Raw genomic sequence first — 27500 nt, forward strand, 5'->3', positions numbered from 1 at the left:
TTGCTGCACCATTCACTTCTTGTTTAACTTATTACTGAAAAAGGCTGTATCTCGGCTCCTGAGCAATTTTTTTTTCAATGTTCTATGTATTTTTCAATGTTATTATGTTATATCAAAAGGCAGACAATTAATTAATCAACAAGGTTCACTGACCTCGTTGACATTTGTGAAACCACACAGTGCAACCCTCAGTGATTAGCACCCATCAGGGGATCGATTATACTGGAAATAAATATTCTGTGACTAATTGAAAAAGGTATAAGATTTTTATTTATTTATTTGCTGGCACAGTTCGCAATTATTGTTTTATTTCATTGGCACTGAATGAGTTAAGTGTCGAAATGTCACTGAGTAAGACACTTAACCTTTCAACTGCTCCCCCTCTGCGCTCCTCTGTGGGCAGCACAAAAAGGTATGGAATGTGCTTCCACAGGTCTTGAGAGCTGCAGCGTCAGTGGACATTTTTAAGAACCACATTTTAAGAACACTACTGTTTAAACAAGCATTTGTGGAATGTCTTCGATTTGTAGTTTTTTTTGTTGTTGTTTTTAATCATTTGAATGCTTCACACTGCGTCTTTATTTCTGTTGTATGTAAAACACTTTGAGTTCTCTCTGTGAGAAGTACGAATAAATACTTACTTCACCACACTACACGTTCAAAAGAGCTGTTGAACAAGTTTCACCAGGCAGGTCATGTCATTTGTTAATGAGGTAATCAAACGTGGCACTGCACTGGCTATGATGACATTAGAGACTATGGATGATGATGATGGTGCTGTTGTTCCCCAAATGGAAGCAAAGTTTTATGGCTGCACTTAAACTTAGGGTGTCTGCCTCCTGGACCAAACCTCGAAGATGGTTCCACAGGAGAGGAGCCTGATGGTTGGAAGTTCTCTCTTGGAAATTCTAGGACGAACAAAGTAAGCCTGCATAGCCTACTGGGAATGCAAGAGGGACGCACACGTGTTCGCACGCGCACGCACGCACACACACACACACACACACCAGCCTCCAAGGACTATGAGAAAATAGTAGGAAAGAAAACAATCGACAACAAATATTTAGTAAAAAGAGGAATATAGATGTAATCTGAACATATTTTGCTCTGTTTTGTCTATTTTTGTCCTGAAATAGTCAAGACATGCTTGAATCTTAATATTGCCAATTTTAATTAGTCCAAATTGTATAGAAAATGTGTTTATGTGTATGTTGTATACTTCCAAAGATTTGCTATATGCTATTGTTTGGGTTTGGGTACAATATGTGTAACATAGGGTTAATCTTTTATTTATTTTTATACCCCATGGGACATTATTTCCGTCCGGTACCTGGCAGAATCTTAAAATACACACTTCAAGGATTAAAAAAATGCAGTTGGTGAGAAAAAAGCAGAACTATATGTGATAATTACGAACATTTTTGGTTTTGTTTCTTTTGTGCTGTTTTTGTCCCGTAATAGAGTCAAGATGTGCTTGTAATAACCACTTTAATGAATTCCTTGGGTCCAAATTGTATGGGATTTCTTTGTGTCTCTGTACGTTGTTTTCTTCAAAAGTTATGCTCTTTTCTATTTATTTTTTTCCATTTTCAGGATATGTGTAATAAAGGGTAAAAAATTTACTCATGGGACATTATTTCAGCCTGTTACCTGGCAAGGAGTAAAAAGGTGTCCGGAAAAAAATCCACCCTATGAGCGTGGACCCCACTTTCCATCTAGACTACTCCTTCAATGTTGGGGGGTATTATAAGAGCACGGTCAATAGACAAATTTCCTTCAAGATAAGAACAATGGTTTCTCATGACAAAAGGCCTATGAATTGTGAACAGATTCACACAACAACATGAATCTTTGTAGAAAGGTTGGACTCATTTGTGTGTGTGTGAACACTGTGGATCTTTATGTGCAAATCAGGAGACATACTGTACAGTAAGAGACAAACCCTGGCCTATACAGTACATTATTGGCACAATGCAAAAAAAAAGTGGGTGTGTTGAAGTAATTCCCGGTCACTGAACAAATACAGAGCTGAACTATTCTAATCCGGCATGTGGAAATGCACAGCATTAGTGGAGATACTATACTGTACACACAGAAAACTAATGGTTCTTAAATGGTTCTTTAAAAGGCTATATGGTTCCACAAAGAACCATCAACTTCATGTTCCTCATCTAGTTCTAGAGAAACTTTTTTGGTCAAAGTTCCTTGAGGAACATTCTCTTAAACCATGTGGTAATAGGCAGACATTAATCGAAAATAGCCAATCTACAAGCTCACCAGTGTGAGCATGTAGATCTGCTATTTTCGACAAACACATTTCAGCAGGTTGATGAAGTTTATACGGTTTAAGGGGGTTGGGTTCTTTATAGAACCAGTGAAATAAATTGTTTGAAAGGTTCTTTCTGGAAGCAAAAATTGTTCTTCTATGGCAACTATGGTTCAAGTTGGCACCTTTATGTTTCTGTGTGTATGCACTTTACTGAGTGCAATCCTTTTAGTTTGTCTGTTTGGTAGCAACATAACAACCATACAGAATGACATGAACCGTTCAGAAGAGGTGGGCAAAGGATCCTAAATTACCTCAAAAGGTCACAGTCCTTTTGTCAGCCATAACTTCCTCTTAAATAATGCAAATGACAAAGAACAACATCTTCTATCTATTTATGAGCTATACATTGAAGACTGCTGAGGTTCAATGAGGGTCGTTTTGTCAAAATGCAAATATTTTCCACTATAATTGAAAACGATGTTTTCTGTTCATTTGGCAAAATGACCTTTGACAATGAGCAATCTGGAAAGGTCAACTCAAGGCCACTTTTTTCCAAAGTGGATCATTGCACAAATAAAGTGGAACTCACCTGGTGTGTGTGTGTGTATGTGTGTGTGTATGTGTGTGTGTATGTGTGTGTATGTGTGTGTGTGTGTGTGTGTGTGTGTGTGTGTGTGTGTGTGTGTGTGTGTGTGTGTGTGTGTGTGTGTGTGTGTGTGTGTGTGTGTGTCTGCGTGCGTGCGTGTGAGTATGTGCGTGTTCGTGCGTATGTGCGTGCACATGCGTGTGTGCATGCATGCGTGCGTGTGCATACGTACCCGTACACTGAGCTCCACAGTGTCAGGGACCTCCAGGTACCGGGGGTCCACGGTGGGCCAGGGCTGCTGCAGTACATCTCCGGCGGGGTGCCTGAGGATGGGGCTGAGGGGGTTGTTCACCTGGCAGAGACCTAGAACACATGACAACACACACAGGAACGTCAAAAGCCATTAGTACCCTTAGGGGCTGTGTCCATATAGAGAACGACTTTTGAGCTGAGGAGCGCTTTGGACATCATGTCCATAGAGCTCACACACACAGCGTGCACACCGCACAGTTCACACCCATCAACCATTGAGGTGCTCACTGCTCAAACGTCCTGTCAGCTGCAGTTATTAGCACAAAACGCTGCGCTGAAACAATGTAAACATGGACTTCTCATGGCTGTAGCACCGATTCAACGTCAGGTTGTAAATGACCAGGTTGTCACATTTCCAAAAGTTGAACTGTTTGCAGCTTGAAGCTACCAGGGGAGCGGGGCATCACCAAACCCAGTATTGTTTTCCTTTTTTTTCATAATAATTTTTATTATGAAGAAAACCCAGACTGGATCAGTGGAAGTTACCATTTTTAGAAAAAACATAAACAGTACTGGGTTTGGTGATGTTCTATGTTGTCTGAATCCTGTTGGTTTTCAAGACAGGGAAGAGTAATAGTGATAGAACAACAAGGAAAACTAGTCAGATATTCAAATATTCCTGAATTGAGTGGAGTAAGAAATATATATATATATACTGTATATACATACATTGTGTGCATGCTTAGAAGCAATAGCCTGATTCAGTTCAAATAACAGCATGTATCATAATATCGTAATTGTAATAGCAACCGTAATCTGCCAAATGAGAAAGTCTTTTCATCATCGGTTGGATTTGAATAGTCTTCTAGTGTGATCTTCTGGGCATAAGGCAGGAGCAGAGACATTAAGGACTTTCTTTCTTTCAGAACAGAAACTGATCCAGATTCTGGCAAAACAGCAGCTTAACCTCCGACTTAATAAAAGCAAGCACACATCCCACAGCAGAGCGAAGGGAAGGATGTCAGCTTCCTCTGTCCTGAATGTGTGCGTGCGTGCGTGCGTGCTTATATTACTATACTTGTGAGGGCCAAATGTCCCCACAAGTATAGTACAATTTGAGAAATAGACGTGTTGTGAGGACAATGTTCCAGCATGGTCCACACAAGAAAACAATTCAGGTTAGGATTAGGATTAGGCATTCAGAGGTTAAGTTTAAGGGTTAGGGTTGGAGTTATACTGATTTAAACAGAGTTGTGTTTAAACTGGTGTCACGCACAGAAAATAGCCGATCTACAAGCTCACAACGCGTTGCACTGTGTCACATTGTGGAGCTGAAAGATCAGCTATTTTAGGTTCATGACACCTGAGGGTTAGGGATAAAAATGCCATTTATAAAAAATGTCGTCTTAAAATGTTGATGTACTCACAAAGACAGTAATACAAACACGTGTGTGTGTGTGTGAGTGTGTGTGTGTGTGTGTGTGTGTGTGTGTGTGTGCATGTGTGCGTGTTGTGGTGGACTGCAGCAGAGGTGACACGGCCCTGATCTCTCGTCCATGAACAAGACTTCACCTCCTCTCGTCCTATACTCGTCACGTCAGATGCACAAACACGTGCATGCATTCCAGTACACCCTCGTATGATGTCACATGCACACAGAGACGCAGGCATGCAAGGCAGGCGCACGCACGCACACTAAAGGCGCACGCACACGTACGCAGCATGGTACGCAGTCACTCACGCAGGGGCAGAGTGAGGAGTGGGTGAATGATTGCAAACACACACGGAAAGACACGCTGACATACTGCACGCGGATACGGTTTCTTAATCCACTCAATCTGGGAACGCATCTACAAATGTCTTCTAAATCCTAACGGTATGTTGCTATAATATCAGTGGTTCTCAAACTTTTTCAAGTCAAGGACCCCTAAAATGATATGTATTTGGCCGTGGACCCCCCCCCCCCCATCTCAAAATGTTTAGTTCCAGGGACACCCAGAAGATTTTAGTTAAAAATGTTTGCTTAAAAATCTATTTATATTCAAAGATTTGCACAAATGTTTACGATTAAAAAAATATTCTACAAGCTCATAGCACGGCACTCTATGAGCTTGTATATCTGCTATTTTTGAATAGCCAAAGAAATCTAAAATGACACAGATGCGTTCCTGGATTGAATGGGTTAATATCGTCTCTGTCGGGTGGAAAATGTCCAAAACTGTTACTTTTCAGGAATCAAAATGAAAAATAGCAAAAGCAGCAGATCGACAAGCTCAAAACCGAGTTTCGACCTTGCAGATCTGCTACTTTTGATACTTTTGTGTGACGCTGTAGTACTGTATGATCAAGTAGAGGAAACAAGACACAGGGACAGAGACAGACACACAACCACCCAGACAGAAGGACATATAGGCCTTAACCATTTGAATGGCAGTGTTCCAATTCTGGGGCCGAAAAAAAGAACCGATCTACGAGCTCACACAACTCGACGCAACGCTTAAATGTAGGCTAAAATGTAGGCATTTGTGAGCTTGTGGATCGCCTAAAATGTACGCTCTTAACCGTAGTGACTACAGAGTATTTCATGTATTTAATTGCTTGCCAACCAACATACAAAAGAAGGCTAAAAAGACAATCGAGGTCATAGACTTATTTCCACTGTGGTCTCCCTACACAAATCGACAGATACTGACAAACATAAATAACACAGAAGTGAGCATGAATCACATACATAGAGTGCCAAGTGAACAGTGTAGTGCCTCAAAGAAAATATATGACCCCCCCCACTGCTATCTCTACTCCCCAGATTGTTTCCCTGTGACAACGACAATAGAGGGATGTCCCTACATGTGACTGATGCCTGGAGTTGTCATTTGCAGTGTAGAGCAAGTTACTCTGTATGTTACTAGTTACTTACTAGTTAATTACTCCTTTTAAAAGTAATACTATTACATTATACTTATTCATTGATTTCAATAGTAACTAGTTTCATTAAAAGTTATACATAGTAATTCATTTTCCACAACTTTCAAAACATTTTCAGTCTTAACGCTGAGCTGAACTCTCTGCAACAGTTCTGCAAGGTTTATAATTATGCATGTATATTTATAATTGTGTGTTTTATGCCAGTTCTGCTGCTTTAACAGGCAGAGAGACTAGAAAGCGGAAAGAGACATGGAAAGGAGGTGGGGGGAGGGGGAATGTGGAGAGCGAGCGAGGAGGCGACATGTTACACGGGTTGAAACCCACGACACTGTGACTCCCAATTACACGGCTAGGCGCTGTCTGTAACTCTTAAATAAAAAACGGAGGATTTCACAGTGCAGATCGGGGTCCCAGAGATTCAATCTACAAGCTCAAAAAAAGTTACAAGCTTGTAGATCTGCTACTTTTGTTGCTTATGTGTGGCGCTGTAGTATGATCAAGTAGGGCATTAATTAATTAATTAATAATAATATGGAGAATAGATAAGAGGTGAAGCGCTCAGTGTTTATGAAATGACATCAGCAGGGTGTGGTATAAACAAGAAGACATCCATGTTAGACAGACATAAAGGAATCCTCCCTAGTCCAGTGGTTTTCAACCCTTTTCATATCAAGGTCCATTATGTATTTGGCAGACCACCATTTGATGAGATTTAGACTCTCAGACCCAACACTTAGAGTATTTGTCTCCGCCAGGCCGAAGGCATGGAGGAGAGTATGTTTTACCCCCTGCCCGTCCGTCCGTGTGTCACCATCCTCCTCTGCCTGTCTCGGTGTGTCTTTGTGTGAGTGCAGGCGTGTGTGTGTGTGTGTGTGTGTGTGTGTGTGTGTGTGTGTGTGTGTGTGTGAGTGTGTGTTTTGTGAATGACACCCACCTGTCCAAAGTTCAGAGGTCAGATGGGGGGCCATGGGTGCTGTCATCAAACACAACACAGCCAGAGCCTCCTCGAACTCCACGCTGTTCTGAACCACCCTGACTGTCGCATTCTGACCACACACACACACACATACATACATACACATACACACACACACACACACGCACACACACACAGTTAAAAGGTGGTCATGAGTGTGAGTGAATGTGCACAAGCTTCAGTCAGTATGTGTGTGTGTCACACAGTGTGTGTGTGTGTGTGTGTGTGTGTGTGTGTGTGTGTGTGTGTGTGTGTGTGTGTGTGTGTGTGTGTGTGTGTGTGTGTGTGTGTGTGTGTGTGTGTGTGTGGGGGGGGTGGTGTCAGTGTGCACTCACAGTGTGTGTGTGTGTGTGTGTGTGTGTGTGTGTGAGTGTGAGTGTGAGTGTGTGTGTGTGTGTGTGTGTGTGTGTGTGCACTCACAGTGTGTGGTTGTTTGTGTGTGTGTGTGTGTGTGTGTGTGTGTGTGTGTGTGTGTGTGTGTGTGTGTGTGTGTGTGTGTGTGTGTGTGTGTGTGTGTGTGTGTGTGTGTGTGTGTCAGTGTGTACTCACAGCCAGTGTGTTGGTCAGACCCATCAGACGGGAAATGGCTGCGTTGAACAGGAAGTCCTCTGTGAAGTGGGCGGTTACCTGCACACATCACCATGCCAACCGTCAGTTCCTAGCTGATGCACCTATGTATGTAATGACTGAAAGTCGTGATGGGTCGTTCGCGAGCATTTCGACTTCAAAAGTAATTTGGTCTTTTGTGTGAGCGAACAGGAACTCGGCCACTTCCTCAAACGTTATCGTTCCTCTAGGGACACAAGGTTCAGTCAGTGGCAAAATGCTATATTTTGCCTGGCTGAAGAGAGACGTTCTTCTGTCGTCATTGGACTGAACTACAAGAGGAGGGCGGAACCAGGAAGTACTGTGAACGGTGAACAAATTATTGGAACTAACCTTTTTAGTGAACCGAACAAAATGATTTGAGTCACTGAAATGAATGATGATTCCCATCACTAGCTGAAAGGACACCGTTCGGCCTGCTGGGAAACAACCTTTTAGTCAGAGCCCTTGGGAGGAGAGGTGGAGGTTGTTGCTTTTTTTGAACGGGCAGATCAAAAGGACAGAGCCTCCTGTAAAAGCCCCCCAGACCCCCCCAGGGGGGTTAAGAGTGAATTAAAACCTGGCCGTGAACAGGAGGTCTATTTATACAGACGTGAAAGGCAGCGAGGCTGGATTTAAAATACATTTATCATTCCCCGCGTCTATCGCCCTTCACTACAGCGGGTGTCGGGTTACCGTGGATTCTACAGCCGTGTCAACACTGTCAACAACAGGCCTGTTTAAATGACTGACTGACGCACAGCTTACCTCTGGACCACAACTATTACTCCCATTAGTTTTTTTACTTTATCAAAAGTAGCCATAACACAATACTCTAAACCAGTGGTTCACAAACTTGATACGTATTTGGCCGCGGACCCCCATCTGAAAATGTTTAGTGCCAGGGACCCCCAGAAGAGAAGATTTGTGTAAAAAAAATATCTAAATTATTTAAAATTGTCCAAAAATGTTCGATATTTTTCAAATACATACAAAAATAGCAGACCTATAAGCTTGCAGACCCATGGGGGTCCCCGGACCCACTAATTAAAAGACCTGTATTCACAATTGTACTTGAATGAAATAATACAATTATTGGCAGCAAACTATACTTACAGACACATGAATCTGAATACTGCAGATTCTTGAAAATAAGTGCACCACAGACCTCTAGTGGTCAGAATTAATAGCACAACACAACACATAAACAACATTGTGAGTTGACATAATGGACCTCACTGGTTCTCAAAGTGGGTTCCAGGGACCTTCAGGGGGTCCTTGGGGCAGTTCCAGGGGGTCCCCAGCAAAATGAGGAACTATTTAACCAATTTAACCCTAATGTACACTTAGGCTATTTGAAAATAGACAGATCTAGTCAAGCGTACGCCATGTCGCGATTCAACCCGGTGTGAGTTTGTAGATACAGTAGGCTATTTAAAAAAAATGTGAATTAAAAGAAAATACATTCTTGAAAACTTGTTACAAATTTGAAATAGTTTTGAAACCTTTTAACAACACAAATCTTCTCTTACGGCGGGGGTCCCTGACACACATGTGTTCTGTGTACCTGTTGAATAGCGAAGTTCTTGTTGTTCCAGATGCGGTCGACCTCGGCCTGGTCTTTGTTCCTCAGCTTGGAGGGACAGGGGACGTCATACGGCTGACGGGCTCCTCTCAGCTTGGACACCAGCTGCCACAGACGAGACTGCCACCGCAGAACGCCTGGCAGGGCGTCCGCTGCATAGACGTCACACACACACACACACACACACACACACACACACACACACACACACACACACACACACACACACACACACACACACACACACACACACACACACACACACACACACACACACACACACACACACACACACACACACACACACACATTACTATAATTCGGAGGACATTTAGGTGCCTAGCAAAAAAGCATCAATCCAAATTGAAACGTGTAATTCTCTGACTAAAACTATACTGTGTGAACCGATACAGAATTATTTGCTTTCAAGCATCTGCTGTCGCTCAAATATCAGACAACTCATTCAACTTCAATTACTAAATTTAATTTAACTCATTCAACTTCAATTACTAAATTAAATTTATTTTCCCCCAAAACTCTCTCACATTTACACTGGATACCGTGAACAATGTCGACATGACGAGTGATTTTAGCATCACAATTAACATTTACTGTAGATAGTTTTTCGGTACTGAAGCACAAGGAGCAGCTACCTTGTGTGTGTGTGTGCGTGTGCGTGTGCCCGTGCGCGTGTGTGTGTGTGTGTGTGTGTGTGTGTGTGTGTGTGTGTGTGTGTGTGTGAGTGTGTGACTGAGTGTGTGCGTGTGTGTGTATGGGCACGGAAGTGTGGGTCTGGACTCAGGAATTAAAGTGAAAGTTAATCTCATGACTGGAAATATGTTGTTAGGCCATCATCCCAATCTGTGATTTGTCATATAGTGAGAGGAGCTTGCCACACCAGTGCCGTGTTTCCTAAACTATCAAATAACGATATTTGTAGAACGATGATGTTTAGGCATTACCATTCTAAACCTATGTTCCTACATGAAGCCAACCAGTTGAATACATGGCAGATTGAGGCTTTTTAACCATTTTAACCATTAAACATGTTTTATTGAAGATGCTTCTGAACATGTATTCTATTGCTAGTTTGACCCATTCTAATAACTTTTTAATGCTATGAAAAGTGACTACATGTCAACCTACATGTCTGGTGGGATGACCTTTCAGTTTAAGTGACTCAAATCAGTCATGGTGGACTGAGAACTTAAATTATTCCATGGTGGACTCACTCTTGACGTCCCAGAGGATGTCCTGTTCGGGCGGCGCAGCGTACAGGATGTAGAGTCGTACCGTGTCGATGCCGTAGCGCGTCACCACGTCCTGCGGGTCCAGGCCGTTGTGCTTGGACTTACTCATCTTCTCCCAGGTCACCTGGAGGCGCTGCTGGCCGTCCCGCGACACCGGCTCCTCACCTGGGGACACATACAATATACAGGTCGTAGGTCAACTACTTAAACCGTTAAAACCGGGAAAGCATCGGTGTAATTTTGTATTTTAGCTATTTATATATATACTATATATATAGCAACATAAAAAAAAAGATGTAGAACAGTGGTGCTCAAAAATAGCTGATCTACAAGATCTACAAACTTTTACTCAAGTAAACATTTTATTACAGGACTTTTACTTGTAACTTGACTATTTTTATATAAATAATAATAATGCAAGCATTGTATATAGCACTTGTCTAAATACTTTACAAGTTGCTTTACAAAAGAAAACAAACTAAATCAAATTTATTTAGGGAAAATAACTAGTTAAAAGGGTAAAAAGCTAAGCAAACAAAATGTTAAAATGTAAATGTAAAAAGGGAGATTTGAATCAGGCGGGGAATCCAAGTGTGAAGAGGTGGGTTTTGAGGTTTTACGGTTTTTAACGAGGCGAGGGTGGGGGGGGGGGCAGCTTTGATGTGACTAGGGCGTCACAATTATTATATGGAAATAGCAGATCAACGACAAAAACACAATAAAATTGTTTAATCGCAATTATTTGTGTGACAATTAATCATCACGTTAAAGTTCATAAACGTGCAGCTCTACCAGAGGGTTGGCATAACCAGACCTGAGGGAGCGGGAGGGGAGGGGGGTATTGCTACTTTTAATTCATAAAAAAAAAATCTGAGTACTTCTTCCACCACTGTGTGGACCAGTGTTTATTATTTAACAGTTTACCCAAAACACACACAGATGCTTTTTGAACACGCCAAGGCCAAATAATACTAACAGTCAGGGGCTCCTATCCAGCTGTTGCCAACGCGTTTGAAGACAGTGAGACGCAAGGCCGAATTTGTGACTAAAAAAAAAACATTTTGAGGAAGATGAAGGACAGGCTTCCCTCGCTCTCTGGCACCGTCTCCTAGGTCCCCGTTTATATCCTGTTACCAGGCAACAGAGAGAGAGAGAAGAAAAAACTGACGTGAGACGGCGGTTCATAGACAGGGGGGGTATCTGTGGAGGAGACCAGGACGTCTCCCTCCAGTCTTCAAAACGCCTCCTCGTCCTAATTTGAGTTTAGTTTGAAGCCCATCTTCAAACGGACTCTTCCTCCAGACAGGAACTGTCTGCTGTGGTGCTGATGGGTTGTTAGGAGCTTTGGGTAGGGGCTGATGGGTTGTTATGGAGCTTTGGGTAGGGGCTGGGTACAACAAATCGGATTTGCCTGCGGTCAGAACAAAGCCTAGCTGTAGCTAGTGCATGTTGATATAAGATAGCCTAAATGTATTATGTACAGCCAGAGTGGACCCTATCCCAGATGAAGATGGGGAATTCATGAATGAGGGAGCGGTACCTCTGGTACCTGGTTATAAGTCCACATCTTCTCTTCTCTCCATCAGAGATAGTGAATGAATGAGGTACTATACCTGTGAAGTCCACATCTTCTCTGTGGAGGTACTGGCCACCGTCGGCCAGCTTGAACGTCTGGCCCTTGATCAGACCCTGCACCAACAGCTTCTTAAAGGGTTCCCTGAGGTGTGTGTGTGTGTGTGTGTGTGCGGGGGGGGGGCAGAGAGATGGGATACATAATTAATGCACATCCATGCATGCACACGTAGCTCATCATGTTCTAGACCAGTGGTTCCCAACCTATTTAGGTTTCAAGGACCCCCAGTTTGACAATGCATTAGGCCAAGATAAGAGGTTTCTGCCCGACAGCAGACAAAATTACATTGTTAATCGCAATCATTTTGTGTGACAATTAATCGTCAAGTAAAACGTGATGATGGTTAACAGCCCTAGTTCCTTGGCATGGAACGGTTTGGGAGCCGCTGCTCTGCAGTGACCACACTTCACTGGCCGAAATATTAACCCATTTAAAAGCCTATGTGTTGTTATACGTACCTTTCAATGCGGGAAAGCATCTGTGTCATTTTAGATATTGTTGTTGTCGGACAGAAACCTCCCATCTCCATATTATAAATGTTTGTGTTTTTTTCATAAACTAACGCCGTACTTGATCGTACTACAGCGGCACACAGAAGCATCAAAAATGGCAGGTCCACAAGATCTAAACTCGGCACGAAAAACGTTAAAACAATTATTTTTTCAGAAAACTTAGGTTATGATTTAGAAGGCAGTTTTAGAATTGGCCTCTCAGGTCTAAATGGGCTAAAGCAGCACAAAGATATTGTACCATATTGGCACCCTTATTGTTGAAGAAGAACAACTTAATACCTAGCATTGAGTAGAGTCCCCCCCCCCCCTTTCAGTGTTTTTCCTCCCCCTCTTCCTTACCCTGGGTTGAATGTGAGTGTGTGAGATTGGACCAATTTTGATCTCTTTGCTTTTTTTTTACTTAATACACTTTTCTCTGAATGTTCTTTCACTTGTGCTCACTTATGTTGTTTGTGTTCGAACATTGCAGAGCTCTGCTCTTTTGTCGTTTCAGTTGTGATTACTTGCTGTCTTTTCTCAATGATTCAAATCAATAGATTTGAAAAAAATAGGAAAAAAAGCAGCACAAAGATGCACATGCACACAAACACTGAAACACACATGCCTGCACACACACGCCTTCCTTCAGTTTTGTTACTCATACAAACCGTCTCTGTCACGTGGAAACCTCATATGTCCAAAACTGTTACTTTTCAGGATTCAAATTCAAAAACACCAAAAGTAGCAGATCTACAAGCTCAAAACGTTTCAAGCTTGTGGATCTGCTACTTTTGATGCTTTTGTGTGACACTGTAGTATAAGATCAAGTAGGGTGTTAATTTACGAAACAACACAAAAAGTTAAAATATGGAGATTATGGACATAGGTTTCACCAACGAAACACAAAAGCAAGCCGAACCACATGTGTGCACGAACCAAAAGGGATTGATATACTCTGTTGCGTGCAATATCGCACACCAAAAATAGCCGATCTACAAGCCCTACCTAGACTATGCAGATTTCCCGCGGCTCGGACACAGCAGAGAAAGGAAGGGAACTACTGGCAGTAGAAATGAAGGGCGGGAGGATCGGCCGCAAGCTCAATGCCAAGAAAACTAAAGCAATGGCATTTAACATGGAGGACGAAAACCATTGCTACTGCCAGCGGGACGGTGTTCAAGGTAGTCGAGGACTTCAAATATCTCCCGTGCCTGGACTGGACTGCCACAATGGAACAGTATCTGAAAGTCTGAAGGGCACTTGCCTGGAATGCCCTGCATGGGATGAGGAGAGTGTGGGAATCTGACATGGGAGATGACCTCAAAAGGCGGCTGTTCGAGGCTACAGTAGAATCGGTATTGCTGTACACAGGGCCGAGATGTATGGACGCTCGCAGTACAGCAGGCAAAGGCCCTGGATGGCGTCTATGCTACGAATGGCACTTGATGTCACATGGAAGAACCACATCAGAAACGTGGTTCTTTACGGAGGCCTCCCGTGGGTCATAGACAAGGTCAGAGAGATAAGGATGAGGCTGGCAGGGCACTGTGTCAGGCACCCGGAACTGGTAGCGAGCAAAACTGACACTGTGGGAGCCAACCCTAGGCACAGCTAGAAGAGGAAAGAGGTGCTACCACCTACATATCATAGACACACTGCGGCGTGACAGCGGAGCTAGCAACACTGTAGAGCTCCAGGCCCTGATAAGTAAGTATGTCAGAGAGCCTTATTGTCGGTGTCAGCCGAGTACGCGGGAGTCTATCCCTGTTACAATGAGCCAGACCAGGGGTCTTCAACAGGGGGTCCGGGACCCCCAGGGGGTCCTCAAGGTAGCTACAGGGGGGCCACCAAATGTTTAAAAAAGCGCGTGGAAGGAACACGTTATTCCAACCAGTTCCCTTCCCCTCCATCAGGCGCCCCGGCTGGCCAGGGGGAGGCAGTATAGTGACCAGGATTACTGCATGTTTTTTGTGAGGGTACCTACCCTAGGAGACACGGGGAGAACATGCAAACTCCACACAGGGCCACCAAATATTTGTGTACTATATGTATTAACCACTTGAACCCTAGCATCCCCTTTCTTTGGAGAGCTTTAGCCAAAAATAGCCAATCTACTGAGCTTGTAGATCGGCTATTTTTTGCAAAGAGGTATGGTGTAGGGAAACAAGTAAGACGCACGAACGCTGGAAGCTAACGCAGCTCAAAAATATTGTGTATTTTGTGTGTGTGTGTGTTTTGCAGGCTGTTGTGCATTGTAATCAGAGCATTGTCTAAATTCCTGCACTCTGGCGCACTCGGGTGGCTGCTTACAGGCAGTGCACGCATGTGAATCACATGGGGGCGCAGACAGAATCACAGACACACACACAACCCGAGCACGGTTACATAGTAAGCTCCACTTGGTCAAGAGCACACCAAGTAAAAAAAAGAAAAAAAAGTTTAATATGCAACACAAATTTTATACAATATAGAGGGGGTCCCTGCTTCATCTCTCTCTCAGCTAGGGGGTCCTTGGCTTGAAAAACGATAAAGACCCCTGCGCTAGACCCCTGGGAGATGGATTGCTGAGGTGGAGCACACCCAAGCCGTGCTCCTCATACACTGAGTTGACTGGTCCCCGGGTTTGAACCCATGACCTTGTGGTCCAAAGGCAAGAGCTCTACTGACAGAGCTACCCGTACCGGACACTCACACAGACCCTGATGCAAGTAGACAGCAGGGAGTGGAGAGCAGCGATCCAGTTTGTCCCGAGTTGATGTCGGCTAGTCCGCACTCCTGCTATTTTTGAAAAATCATGAAAATTTGCGCAAATCTTTTGAATATATGTAACATTTTTTACTCAAATCTTTGCTTCTGGGGAATTCTACAAATGTCTTCTAAATACTAACAGTTTTTTGAAAAAACCTATGTTGCAATAATATCAGTGGTTCTAAAACTTTTTTCATGTCAAGGACCCCCAAAATGCCATGTATTTGGCTGCGGACCCCCATCTCAAAATATGTTGTTCCAGGGACCCCCCAGATTCAAAGATTTGAGTAAAAAATGTTGCAGATCTGCTATTTTTTTTAAAGCCCAAAGAAATAAAAAAATGACACAGATGCGTCCCCGGATTGAATGGGTTAAAAAGCTTACCTGTGAGTCACCAGGCCCTGGTCCTTGCAGAAGTGACTGAGGAAGCGTGCGTAGTACAGGTGCATGACGGCGTGCTCCTTCCCTCCGATGTACACGTCCACGGGCAGCCAGTGGTCCACCAGGGGGCGCTCAAAAGGCCTTGGGGGGGGTCAACATGAGAGCATAGAGCAGTGGCTCCGATTATTATTATAATTTTTTCCCAATACTTTCATGATTTGTAAAAGAATAGCAGAAGTACAAACTCGCAGCACGGCACAAAGTATAAATGGATAAAGTGGTTCAAATGATAATTTTGCCGGGGACCCCTTGGAAACCCCCTCAAGGACCCCTGGGGGGCTTAGAGACAAATGGAACTGCTCATCTGGAACATGATAAGCTGCACAGTGTCTCTGTGTGTGTGTGTGTGTGTGTGTGTGTGTGTGTGTGTGTGTGTGTGTGTGTGTGTGTGTGTGTGTGTGTGTGTGTGTGTGTGTGTGGGTGTGTGTTTGTTTAGGCAACTTTTGGGGACATTTTTCAGAATACACACCAGTTGATTGGGGACCACTTGAAAATCGGGGACGAAATTTACCGTCCCCAAAGGGAAATCCTTATATTTAATTGTAATCATATTCCCCATGCTCCAAAAGGGCCTTAGCACTTAAAATTACAATTGTCCCCAAATGTCCTTATTTTTAAGGTTTTTGTGTATGTTTTGTGTATAACCCCGCCCCCAAACCACCTCAGGAGTGTGTGCTCTACATTGCCCCCTAGTGAAAGTGTGAAAAGTTGCAATCATAAAATGTATTTCTGTTGACTTCCTGTGTCCCGGTTGCCAGGCAGAAATTAGCTAGCAGAAAACCTAACAAATACAAAACTAAGACGGTAACAGAAAACACAAAAATAAAACAAACTAAACAAAATCCCTCTTTTTGCGCTTTTAAAAAATACATTGAAGTGCTTCATTTAAAATTAATTAATGTTAATGGCCAGCCATCTCTTTAATGCAAATTTCACAATAATTTGTGAAAGGAACTGGTCAATTTGAGGCTGGAAGGTAAATCTTTCCACTGAACTGCTGCCGAGTATATGAAAGATGTTTTTCCCAGATTGTTGTCAAATTTGTAGGGCTTAAAATCAGTAGGTGAAATGCCTGTGAGTATCACTAACCTTGTTAAAGTAATCACAGAAATACTTGGGTGCTACCTTACTTCTAATCCTGTGAACTAAGTACATTTTTAATTGGGATACTCTCTCCTCCACTCTAAAGGGCCAGTCCCACTGAGCACTATAACTATAACTATAAAAAGTATAGTTTTAAATTTTGTTTTTTAAGTCAAGTGGATGGCAGTGTTCACACCAACTTTAAAAAAAAATACAATGGTGAACAATATAGTTATAGTTATCTTTATAGTTATAGTGCTCAGTGGGAATGGCCCTTAAAGGGATATTTCACTTTCAAAAAAACTTTGGGTCATTTTATCGTCTACTCAGGCTTTTGTAAGCCCCCCAGACCGTTTTTAAGTTGCTTGATTTAATATTTAGATATTTGATAATCATTTTATCAGACACGCCCCCTTCCTATACAAACCCATTATAACTTCAAACTCCATTTTTAACCTGTTAGATTCATCAAAAACACTCGTCCTTGGTTCTGCTGACTCACTCTGCTAAGCCTCTTACAACAAAAAAATGAAAAAATGTGCACACATGCAGCTGCGTTTGTTAGGCAACTTTTGGGGACATTTTTCAAAATACATTACACTTGCTGAGCTAATAATATGTTGCTCTTTGGATGCTTGTTCTTCCTTTGTATAAATAACATTATCAGCTAGACTCATTACTTAAACTACTGTTCATTAGCCTAAAATAGGGACAGTTTGACATGGATGTGGATTGTGGTTAAAATACAACTTTGGGTAACATGAGGCCTACTCATTGATGACAAGAGGGCGATCTCTCCCCCAAATACAAGTTCCATGTAGTCACATACAGTATGTGTCAACTTTTCTGGGATTGTATATGAATCTTCTGCCCAAACTTGAAACATGGCTTAGCCAACAGAGGGAATGTACAAACAATCAAATTCAATCACTCAAAATTAAGTTATGAATCAATGTACTATCACAGTACTTTCACATAATCTGGTCATATTAACAAAATAAACATTCATCAAGAGCATTAACTGTATTAAGCCTATATGCGTTTTCAATCAAATATCATAAATTATAGCAGTGATATGTGTTCCAGCATTAGCAGCAAACACATAAGTAACAGCATCATACATAAGCAACAGCAGTAGAATTAAGCAAAGACATAATACACACTAAAAGAAACACTTATCGCACCAGTGGCATTCCCCTCGATGGCTTGATAAGGTCCAGTCTTCCCAGCTTCAATCTTTGATTCCATCCATCCATCCATCCATCCATCCATCCATCTTCAAGAATCCTCTCAGCATCCAACACTGCTGCTTTTCACTCTGAACAAACATTTTCCACTTCAGTGTCTCTCCTTCTAATCAGTGATTGACACCAGCTGCTGACTGGTGTAAAAATGTAGACCTGTCCACTTAAAGCCCAATCGGGGACATTTTAGTGGGGGAGGGGTGGAAGCGTAGTTGTATTCACCCAGCCTGTGGTGGACATCAATCATCCACCATGAAAATGTTCAAATGAGCATTTTGAAAGCAAGACTGTCTCTCTCAGTCTTGCTTTCAAAATAAAAGTGTCTTTCTTATTTAGGCTTTTGACAGCACAGTATGTCTCCAAAGCACTAAACAAGTCCACACAGTAAAAACTATTCTCAACATTGATCAGTAAAAAAAATAGCACCATTTAACTTTTTTATTAACAAAAAATAAAACATCTTCACTTAAGTGCAAATTAAAGGGTGATATGTAGCAGGACAAGAGGGTGAATCAACTGCCTCAGAACTGTTGTTTTTTTTCTGCTAATGGTAGTGTCTGTTCTTCTTCACAACTCATGCTCATTTGAAAGGTAAAAACATGTAGATTGTGACATTCCAACCATTAACATAATGTATGATATTAGCTAATAATAAATCACCAAATACTAGAAACAGCAATACATTCATTAAGTAAATTTAGAACCTCACACACAATATAACCTGGAGATGAGCATGCATTATGTGCAGCATCAGTTGGAGGCTCTGGTGTTTTTTCCCCCTCTGTCTATAGACCTGGTAGTGAACAGTATTCATACTCTTGGCCTTCTTCATCCCAAACAGTGTAACTCTGTACCTGTATCTTTTAGATCACTGTGAGTGGCATTAGGTTCCCCATGCACTGTATTCAGACCAGGCATGCCACTTCCCAGGAGTACTCTCAGGGCAGATACCTTGCCCTTTCCACAGGCGTAGGATACAGCACATCCTGACAGGGCATGCATCCCCAGGAGACCCTGGCATTTCTCGCCCAATGCCCTGACAGTGGCATTTATGTTCAGGATGGTGCCATCCCATTGTACTGCAGAATGAACATTGGCCTTCCAAACCCAGCACACTAACAGGACAAATACATCTGTGTCATCACTTAAGATTTGTATGGTATGTGCCCCTGCTCCAGCAGCTTGCAGCACGTAGCTAATGAGGGTGATGTCAGCCTCCTCATGGTTTACGATGCAGTCCATGTTATTCACAACAGGATCTTATCAGCAGTGAGGTCATATGTGCAAAGAAGGCATGATAGCTGCATCTTGTTTGATGCGCTCTTCATCACAGCTCATCACTTTAATGGTCAAAGATGACAAATATCTCATCAGTTCCAACTGCAGTGTAGGCTTTGTTGAGGCGTGATTTAATGATAGAGGCAATGTCCCCAATTGTACCTGCCACAGGCCAGACAATGTGGTAGAGCACCCTATCTCAGGCAACCATATTCATCGATCAGTGATGGTGGAACAGGGCTGAGCTCATGATCAAAGACATCTTTCAAATCTATGCCACACTGCTATGCCTACGACTAAGAGTCGAGCAAAGGACCTCCATGTCATAAACTGCCTTGCCAGTGACGGCTTTCTTCATCACCTCCATGGTACTCTCTTCTCAACAGTGTTATGGAAGCCTTCTGGAAGAGACGCTACAAAGTCATGGCTCTGCTGTTCACCAATCTGAAGAGCATTCTACGCATTCACAGAGTTTTGAGCCACCTGTCCATTCACAATGTTGTACAGGACTTTCTGATTATCTTTCAAGGGATGAGTGTGTTTCTGGAACTCCTCCATGATTTTAACACAATCCCATTGATCCAGCTCTCTGTGTCTCTCACCTTTCTCCTCATGTTTCCCACAACTCTGATTCTCCTTTCCTTCCACATGTGCATATTCCTCCTCTGGATTATCTGCCGTTTCCTGACTTGTGTACATTTCTTCCACTATCTGGGAAAGATGGGAACAAATAAGGAATTGATCCACACTGCAACTTGTTGTTCATTGGTTGAGAGGCCTTTCAAACCACCTTGTCCTTTCCCTTGTTTAATGTAAGTCTGCACACCAAACTGGTCAGCAGGTACAGCAGTTCCACCGTCAGAGTGGCGGCAGACATGAGCCCCAGCTAAAAGATCCTGCTTGGCCTCATGTGGAAGATTTTGCACCATCTTGAGGTACCAGGTGATGTACCATGCATACTTATGGTGCCCAGCAGCAAAGAAGTACAGGACCATCTGCTTGAGGCAGTGTTGCTGTAGGAGGAAGTATCCCCCTCTCTCTGCACAAAGTAAACGCAGTGCAATAAAGGTAGGACAAACCAAGCAGTCCACCCAGAGTCTACCAGTAGGGTGCTCACGTGCCATGTCCAGATATTCTGATATAGCACCATCAGTCTATGGTCCATCTTTCAGAAAATCTTGGAGGACGACGTATTGGAAAGAAGTATCCGATATGCACGAAGTGTATTTGTCCAGGATTTGCCATTGAGAATGTTGGCAGGTGCTCATAAAAACATTGTTTACGTATTACGCAACATTCAGGGTCGGCATTATGAGTTTATTTTTGAAATAATTCATATTGTGACACTTTTAAATGGACATTAGACATGGATCTAGATGAATGATTAATGATCATCTTCCCGAATTCACTACAAGCAAAAATATATTATATAATATTTCCTGGTTTTGGCCCAATTAGTACATATTGTATGCAAATTATGCAAATGAGAAAAGTTTGCGTAATTTAATTATGGCAAGAGATTCATTTATGGACATCAACACAGACTTCGAGTCCAAAATCACATTTCTAAATTGAGTGAAAGCAAAGAAATCCAGATTTGTTTTCCTTCCCCCCACTAAAGTGTCCCCAATCGGTCTTAAGTGGACAGGTTTTTTCCCCTCTCCCTGGAATACAAGCGTTTGTTTAGGCAACTTTTGGGGACATTTTTCAGAATACACACCAGTTGATTGGGGACCACTTGACAAGGCACATGGTTTGGGACTATACAGTTGGGGTGAGAATGTTGATCTTGTGGTCTTAACACCTAATGGTGCCATGAACAGTCGGTTTGAGTAGAATCCAGCAAATAAGATGTCTCTATACCAGCTCATCAGTGGTGGTCACACACGTGGGATAATACACCCTCTCATCTTATCAGCTAATAGTAGTAGAGCTCCCTGCCCTCTTTGACTACACACCGTACTTGTGTTTTAAAATCTGTTGCAGGACTCATGTGTTCTACCTGTTAATTTGCTTTTGCCTTTACAATAAAGCCCAGGACACATTTTCATGGTGGATGATTTATGTCCACCACAGGCTAGGTGAATACAACTACGCTTCCACCCCTCCCCCACTAAAATGTCCCCGATTGGGCTTTAAGTGGACAGGTCTACATTTTTACACCAGTCAGCAGCTGGTGTCAATCACTGATTAGAAGGAGAGACACAGAAGTGGAAAATGTTTGTTCAGACTCAGAGTGAAAAGCAGCAGTGTTGGATGCATAGAGGAGGCATACATTTTTGCCCTTACCCCACTAATCTCCGTAATACAATCACACGCTCTAAGCAACTTAGCAACACAGAACCTAAGCATGGAATTGAAGTCACATGGTTTGGAACTATACAATTGGGGTGGGAATGTTGATCTTGTGGTCTTTACACCTAATGGTGCCATGAACAGTAAATGCAATTTTACATGTAAATAATATTTTGGTACTTTGGGGATGGCAGGAGGGTTGCCCATGTTAGTTTTCAACGTATAGTGTTTCACACTGCCTTCTGCACCCTGTGAACCATTCAAGTGATACCAGGGCCAATCAGAGGCTAATTAGAGGCACCTGTTGGCTTGTCATCTGTTGACATGCCCTCAAATCAACCAGAATGGAAGAAAAAGGGACAGTCCTTGCTTTTTCAAAGGGGTTCTGTAGTCTGGTAGGAAGCGGGGGGGGGGTCCCATCAAGGTCAAGGTAAACTTTATTGTCCACAAGGGAAATTTGTCTTGGGCTTTCACCCCTGCTGCAGCCACACACAAGACATCAATGACAAAAGACATAGTAGAAATACATCCAGAGGGGGGACACAACATTACACAAGTGCACAAATAGTGATCAATCAAATCTCTCAGTCAGTGCTGTTTCAGAGCCTCGTTCAACATTTGAGTTGATGCTGGTACAAACGATTTTTTAAACCCAATATACTTCCACTTTGGTTCACTGTACCCTCTACCAGAAGGCAGAAGTTCAAACTTTCCATGTAAAACATTGTAGTTTACTACAGAGACTGTCCACGTGTATTCCAGGTTAGTGAGTTGTCAATAAAAATGCCCAAGTATTTATATGAAGAAACCTGTGAGATGGTCGAGTCATGAATGACCACGGGCCTGTGGTCACCAATGCTCATGGGGTCGAACACCATCTCCTGTGTCTTCCTAACGTCAAGAACAAGGTGGTTGTCATCACACCATTTTACAAACCTCTGTACCTCTAAAAAATAGTCAGCTAAATCTCTATCCTTATCCAGTAGGGATAAGATGGCAGTATCATCCGAGAATTGTATGATGTAATTATTCGGGTTCCCACTTCTACACTCATTTGTGTACAAAGTAAAAAGGACCGGTGAGCTAACGCAGCCCTGAGGTGCTCCAGTACTTAAGGTTCTGGGCTCTGACAAAGTACCATTCACACTGACCCTTTGAGTACGTTCAGTTAAAAAGGAATAATACCACCTGATGATAAGGGGATGGACATTATGGTCCCTCAACCTCTTAATTAAGAGATGTGACTGTATTGTATTAAATGCTGAGCTAAAATCTACAAGAAGAAGGCGTGCATAAGCTTTGTTATTTTCCAAGTGTTTCAAAAGAAATTAATCCAAGGCCAAAACTGTATCCTCTAGTGATGAGCGGGTCGACCCGTAACCCGCGGGACCCGCGGGTCAACCCGCGGCGCGGGTAGGTCGAGTCAGGATTTCAGAGAAAATTATGCGGGCTGAGGGTGAGCGGGTCAGCCGCTCTCGACGAAAAAAAAAAAAAAAAACCCTATTTTGACCAACATGCTTGTTTATTCAGCCCATGACAATGTTGTGCTACTGTAGACATTTAAAGGGACTTTGGGTACTTAAAAGAGCGCTATATAATATATATATATACTCCCACCGCGGGTCGCGGGGCGGGTTGAGCCATAGATTTATATATGGGCTCGCGGGGCGGGTTGAGGCGGGTCGCGTACCGTCGCGGGTTGGGGCGGGGCGGGTCATGAAAAAACCCGACCCGCACATCACTATCCTCTATACACCTGTTACTCCTGTAAGCAAACTGAAAAGTATCCAATGAACAACCAACCGCTGCCTTCAATAGACTGACAATGATTTTCTCAAAACACTTAATAATTACTGAAGTCAAAGCGACTGGGCGGTAGTCATTATTTTCCTTGCAGCAGGCCTTTTTGGGAACAGGGATTATAGTAGAATATTTCCAGATGGACGGAACCGTAAGTGAGTGCAGTGACTTTTGGTAGATGGGACACCAAGCCTCTGCAAGTTCCTGACTGCATGAATGCAGCAGCCGGCCACATATCACGTCTGGACCTGAGGCCTTGTACATGTATGTGCAAATATCTTCTGGACTTCATATTGATCCACAGTAATTCCCAGATCACTGTGTGAAATTGTTTGCAGATATCCTGCAGGCAGGAGACTGCAGGCAAAATTAAAACCTGACACTATATTTTCAATTGGGGATGGATGTGTGTATCAAGCACATCAAGGAATAATGAGACCTCAGACTTTCGAGAAATTGGTCTTCCATGATATCCAAACAACAATAAGCTCAGTAAGACAGTAACACGAAGATGTACCAGTTGTAACAGTTGTGCAGCCAAACTGTAAAGAATGGTGCATGTGTTTTTCCCAAACAAATGTCAACACGTCATTGGCAGTAAGTGAGTTAATGGGGCTGGAGGAAAATGTGCTGTTGTGGGGGTGCATGTTATACTGGTCTTGTAGTTTGCCTATTTGTGTCGACTGCTCGCTTATTTTGATATGTCCAGAATAGAAACGCTGGAGTTCATGTGGTTAATCTGAACATATCCCTTTATATAGTCCAGTTTGCACCATTATCAAGGCCCAGAAATTACCTTTTTGTCCACTATCCAGAGTGGCTAATACGTAGCTGTTGGTTTAATGTTCTGCATGTCTTCACAAGAGCTTGTACATCTGCGTTCAGTTAAAACAAATATATCCTACAATTAATAAAATGCATTGACCCCAAAATGTACTTCCTGTTTTTGTGATTTGAGAAAAGTAGACCCCACAATCTATCAGTTTGTGTATAACCTAATACCCCAAAGGTGGCTTACAGTAGTTTGTGTATAACCTAATACCCCAAAGGTGGCTTACAGCAGTTTGTGTATACTAGCCTAATACCCCAAAGGTGGCTTACAGTAGTTTGTGTATAGCCTAATACCCCAAAGGTGGCTTACAGTAGTTTGTGTATAGCCTAATACCCCAAAGGTGGCTTACAGTAGTTTGTGTATACTAGCCTAATACCCCAAAGGTGGCTTACAGTAGTTTGTGTATACTAGCCTAATACCCCAAAGGTGGCTTACAGTAGTGTGTGTATAGCCTCATACCCCAAAGGTGGCTTACAGTAGTTTGTGTATACTAGCCTAATACCCCAAAGGTGGCTTACAGTAGTTTGTGTATACTAGCCTAATACCCCAAAGGTGGCTTACAGTAGTTTGTGTATAGCCTAATACCCCAAAGGTGGCTTACAGTAGTTTGTGTATAGTCTAATACCCCAAAGGTGGCTTACACTAGTTTGTGTATACTAGCCTAATACCCCAAAGGTGGCTTACAGTAGTTTGTGTATACTAGCCTAATACCCCAAAGGTGGCTTATAGTAGTTTGTGTATAACCTAATACCCCAAAGGTGGCTTACAGTAGTTTGTGTATACTAGCCTAATACCCCAAAGGTGGCTTACAGTAGTTTGTGTATAGCCTAATACCCCAAAGGTGGCTTACAGTAGTTTGTGTATACTAGCCTAATACCCCAAAGGTGGCTTACAGTAGTTTGTGTATAGCCTAATACCCCAAAGGTGGCTTACAGTAGTTTGTGTATAGCCTAATACCCCAAAGGTGGCTTACAGTAGTTTGTGTATACTAGCCTAATACCCCAAAGGTGGCTTACAGTAGTTTGTGTATACTAGCCTAATACCCCAAAGGTGGCTTACAGTAGTTTGTGTATAACCTAATACCCCAAAGGTGGCTTACAGTAGTTTGTGTATACTAGCCTAATACCCCAAAGGTGGCTTACAGTAGTTTGTGTATAACCTAATACCCCAAAGGTGGCTTACAGCAGTTTGTGTATAGCCTAATACCCCAAAGGTGGCTTACAGCAGTTTGTGTATACTAGCCTAATACCCCAAAGGTGGCTTACAGTAGTTTGTGTATAGCCTAATACCCCAAAGGTGGCTTACAGTAGTTTGTGTATAGCCTAATACCCCAAAGGTGGCTTACAGTAGTTTGTGTATACTAGCCTAATACCCCAAAGGTGTCTTACAGTAGTTTGTGTATACTAGCCTAATACCCCAAAGGTGGCTTACAGTAGTTTGTGTATAGCCTAATACCCCAAAGGTGGCTTACAGTAGCTTGTGTATACTAGCCTAATACCCCAAAGGTGGCTTACAGTAGTTTGTGTATAGCCTAATACCCCAAAGGTGGCTTACAGTAGTTTGTGTATACTAGCCTAATACCCCAAAGGTGGCTTACAGTAGTTTGTGTATAGCCTAATACCCCAAAGGTGGCTTACAGTAGTTTGTGTATACTAGCCTAATACCCCAAAGGTGGCTTACAGTAGTTTGTGTATAACCTAATACCCCAAAGGTGGCTTACAGTAGTTTGTGTATACTAGCCTAATACCCCAAAGGTGGCTTACAGTAGTTTGTGTATAGCCCAATACCCCAAAGGTGGCTTACAGTAGTTTGTGTATACTAGCCTAATACCCCAAAGGTGGCTTACAGTAGTTTGTGTATAACCTAATACCCCAAAGGTGGCTTACAGTAGTTTGTGTATACTAGCCTAATACCCCAAAGGTGGCTTACAGTAGTTTGTGTATAGCCTAATACCCCAAAGGTGGCTTACAGTAGTTTGTGTATACTAGCCTAATACCCCAAAGGTGGCTTACAGTAGTTTGTGTATAACCTAATACCCCAAAGGTGGCTTACAGTAGTTTGTGTATACTAGCCTAATACCCCAAAGGTGGCTTACAGTAGTTTGTGTATACTAGCCTAATACCCCAAAGGTGGCTTACAGTAGTTTGTGTATAGCCTAATACCCCAAAGGTGGCTTACAGTAGTTTGTGTATAGTCTAATACCCCAAAGGTGGCTTACACTAGTTTGTGTATACTAGCCTAATACCCCAAAGGTGGCTTACAGTAGTTTGTGTATACTAGCCTAATACCCCAAAGGTGGCTTATAGTAGTTTGTGTATAACCTAATACCCCAAAGGTGGCTTACAGTAGTTTGTGTATACTAGCCTAATACCCCAAAGGTGGCTTACAGTAGTTTGTGTATAGCCTAATACCCCAAAGGTGGCTTACAGTAGTTTGTGTATACTAGCCTAATACCCCAAAGGTGGCTTACAGTAGTTTGTGTATAGCCTAATACCCCAAAGGTGGCTTACAATAGTTTGTGTATACTAGCCTAATACCCCAAAGGTGGCTTACAGTAGTTTGTGTATAGCCTAATACCCCAAAGGTGGCTTACAGTAGTTTGTGTATAGCCTAATACCTCAAAGGTGGCTTACAGTAGTTTGTGTATAGCCTAATACCCCAAAGCTGTTTCACAAAACTTGAACAACAGGACACGGATTAATAAAGCTTGGCCGTTATCCTGGTCCGGAGCAAGCTAACTTCACAGCTAAGTTTCCATGATAACTAAAGCGGGATTTCCTTCGTGAAACCGAGTCATGGCTGAGCCTGGCTTGTTTAAGCCAGGATATCTGCTAAATCCTAATCTACCCTTTGTGAAACAGGCCCTAGTTCTTTTTGAACAGTGACATGCTTGTGACATGGAAAGTGACAATACAGAGAAGGCATTGATTGATTGATTGATTGAATACTTTATTAGCAGTTTGCAAACAAAAAGCTTAAACAGTTTAGAATACAAGGTCTGCTAAAAGGATCTACACAAAAAGCCAAGCTTGTTTCAATTGTGGTCCTTTGTACTCAATTCATAGAAACATTGATCAGATAAACAGCAACACTATGTGGAACAGCATGTAATAGTTATTTACAAAAATAAAATAAAAAAATTGAAGAGGACTATTTACAGTGAAACAGGTCTGCAATTTGCAACCTCCTGTAGGTGCTCTTTTAGGGCGGTTTTGAAGGAGAGTAGG

The 27500-nt window shown here is 42.6% G+C and overlaps 1 protein-coding gene across 1 annotated transcript in view; it reads right to left on the reverse strand.

Moving 5' to 3' along the window:
* The window catches only part of lars2 (leucyl-tRNA synthetase 2, mitochondrial), a 106054-nt gene that overhangs the window by 5993 nt on the left and 72561 nt on the right, over positions 1-27500 (reverse strand). The window contains exons 14-20 of the mRNA XM_080426130.1: positions 15685-15822; positions 12042-12145; positions 10411-10593; positions 9161-9330; positions 7558-7635; positions 6967-7078; positions 3088-3218 (exon numbers count right to left, since the gene is read on the reverse strand). Of these exons, the coding sequence (XP_080282256.1) occupies positions 3088-3218; positions 6967-7078; positions 7558-7635; positions 9161-9330; positions 10411-10593; positions 12042-12145; positions 15685-15822 (916 nt within the window). The remainder of the gene's footprint in view (positions 1-3087; positions 3219-6966; positions 7079-7557; positions 7636-9160; positions 9331-10410; positions 10594-12041; positions 12146-15684; positions 15823-27500) is intronic.

The sequence above is a fragment of the Gymnoscopelus braueri genome (assembly GCF_963280865.1).
Source record: "Gymnoscopelus braueri genome assembly, chromosome: 4".
NCBI lineage: Eukaryota > Metazoa > Chordata > Actinopteri > Myctophiformes > Myctophidae > Gymnoscopelus > Gymnoscopelus braueri.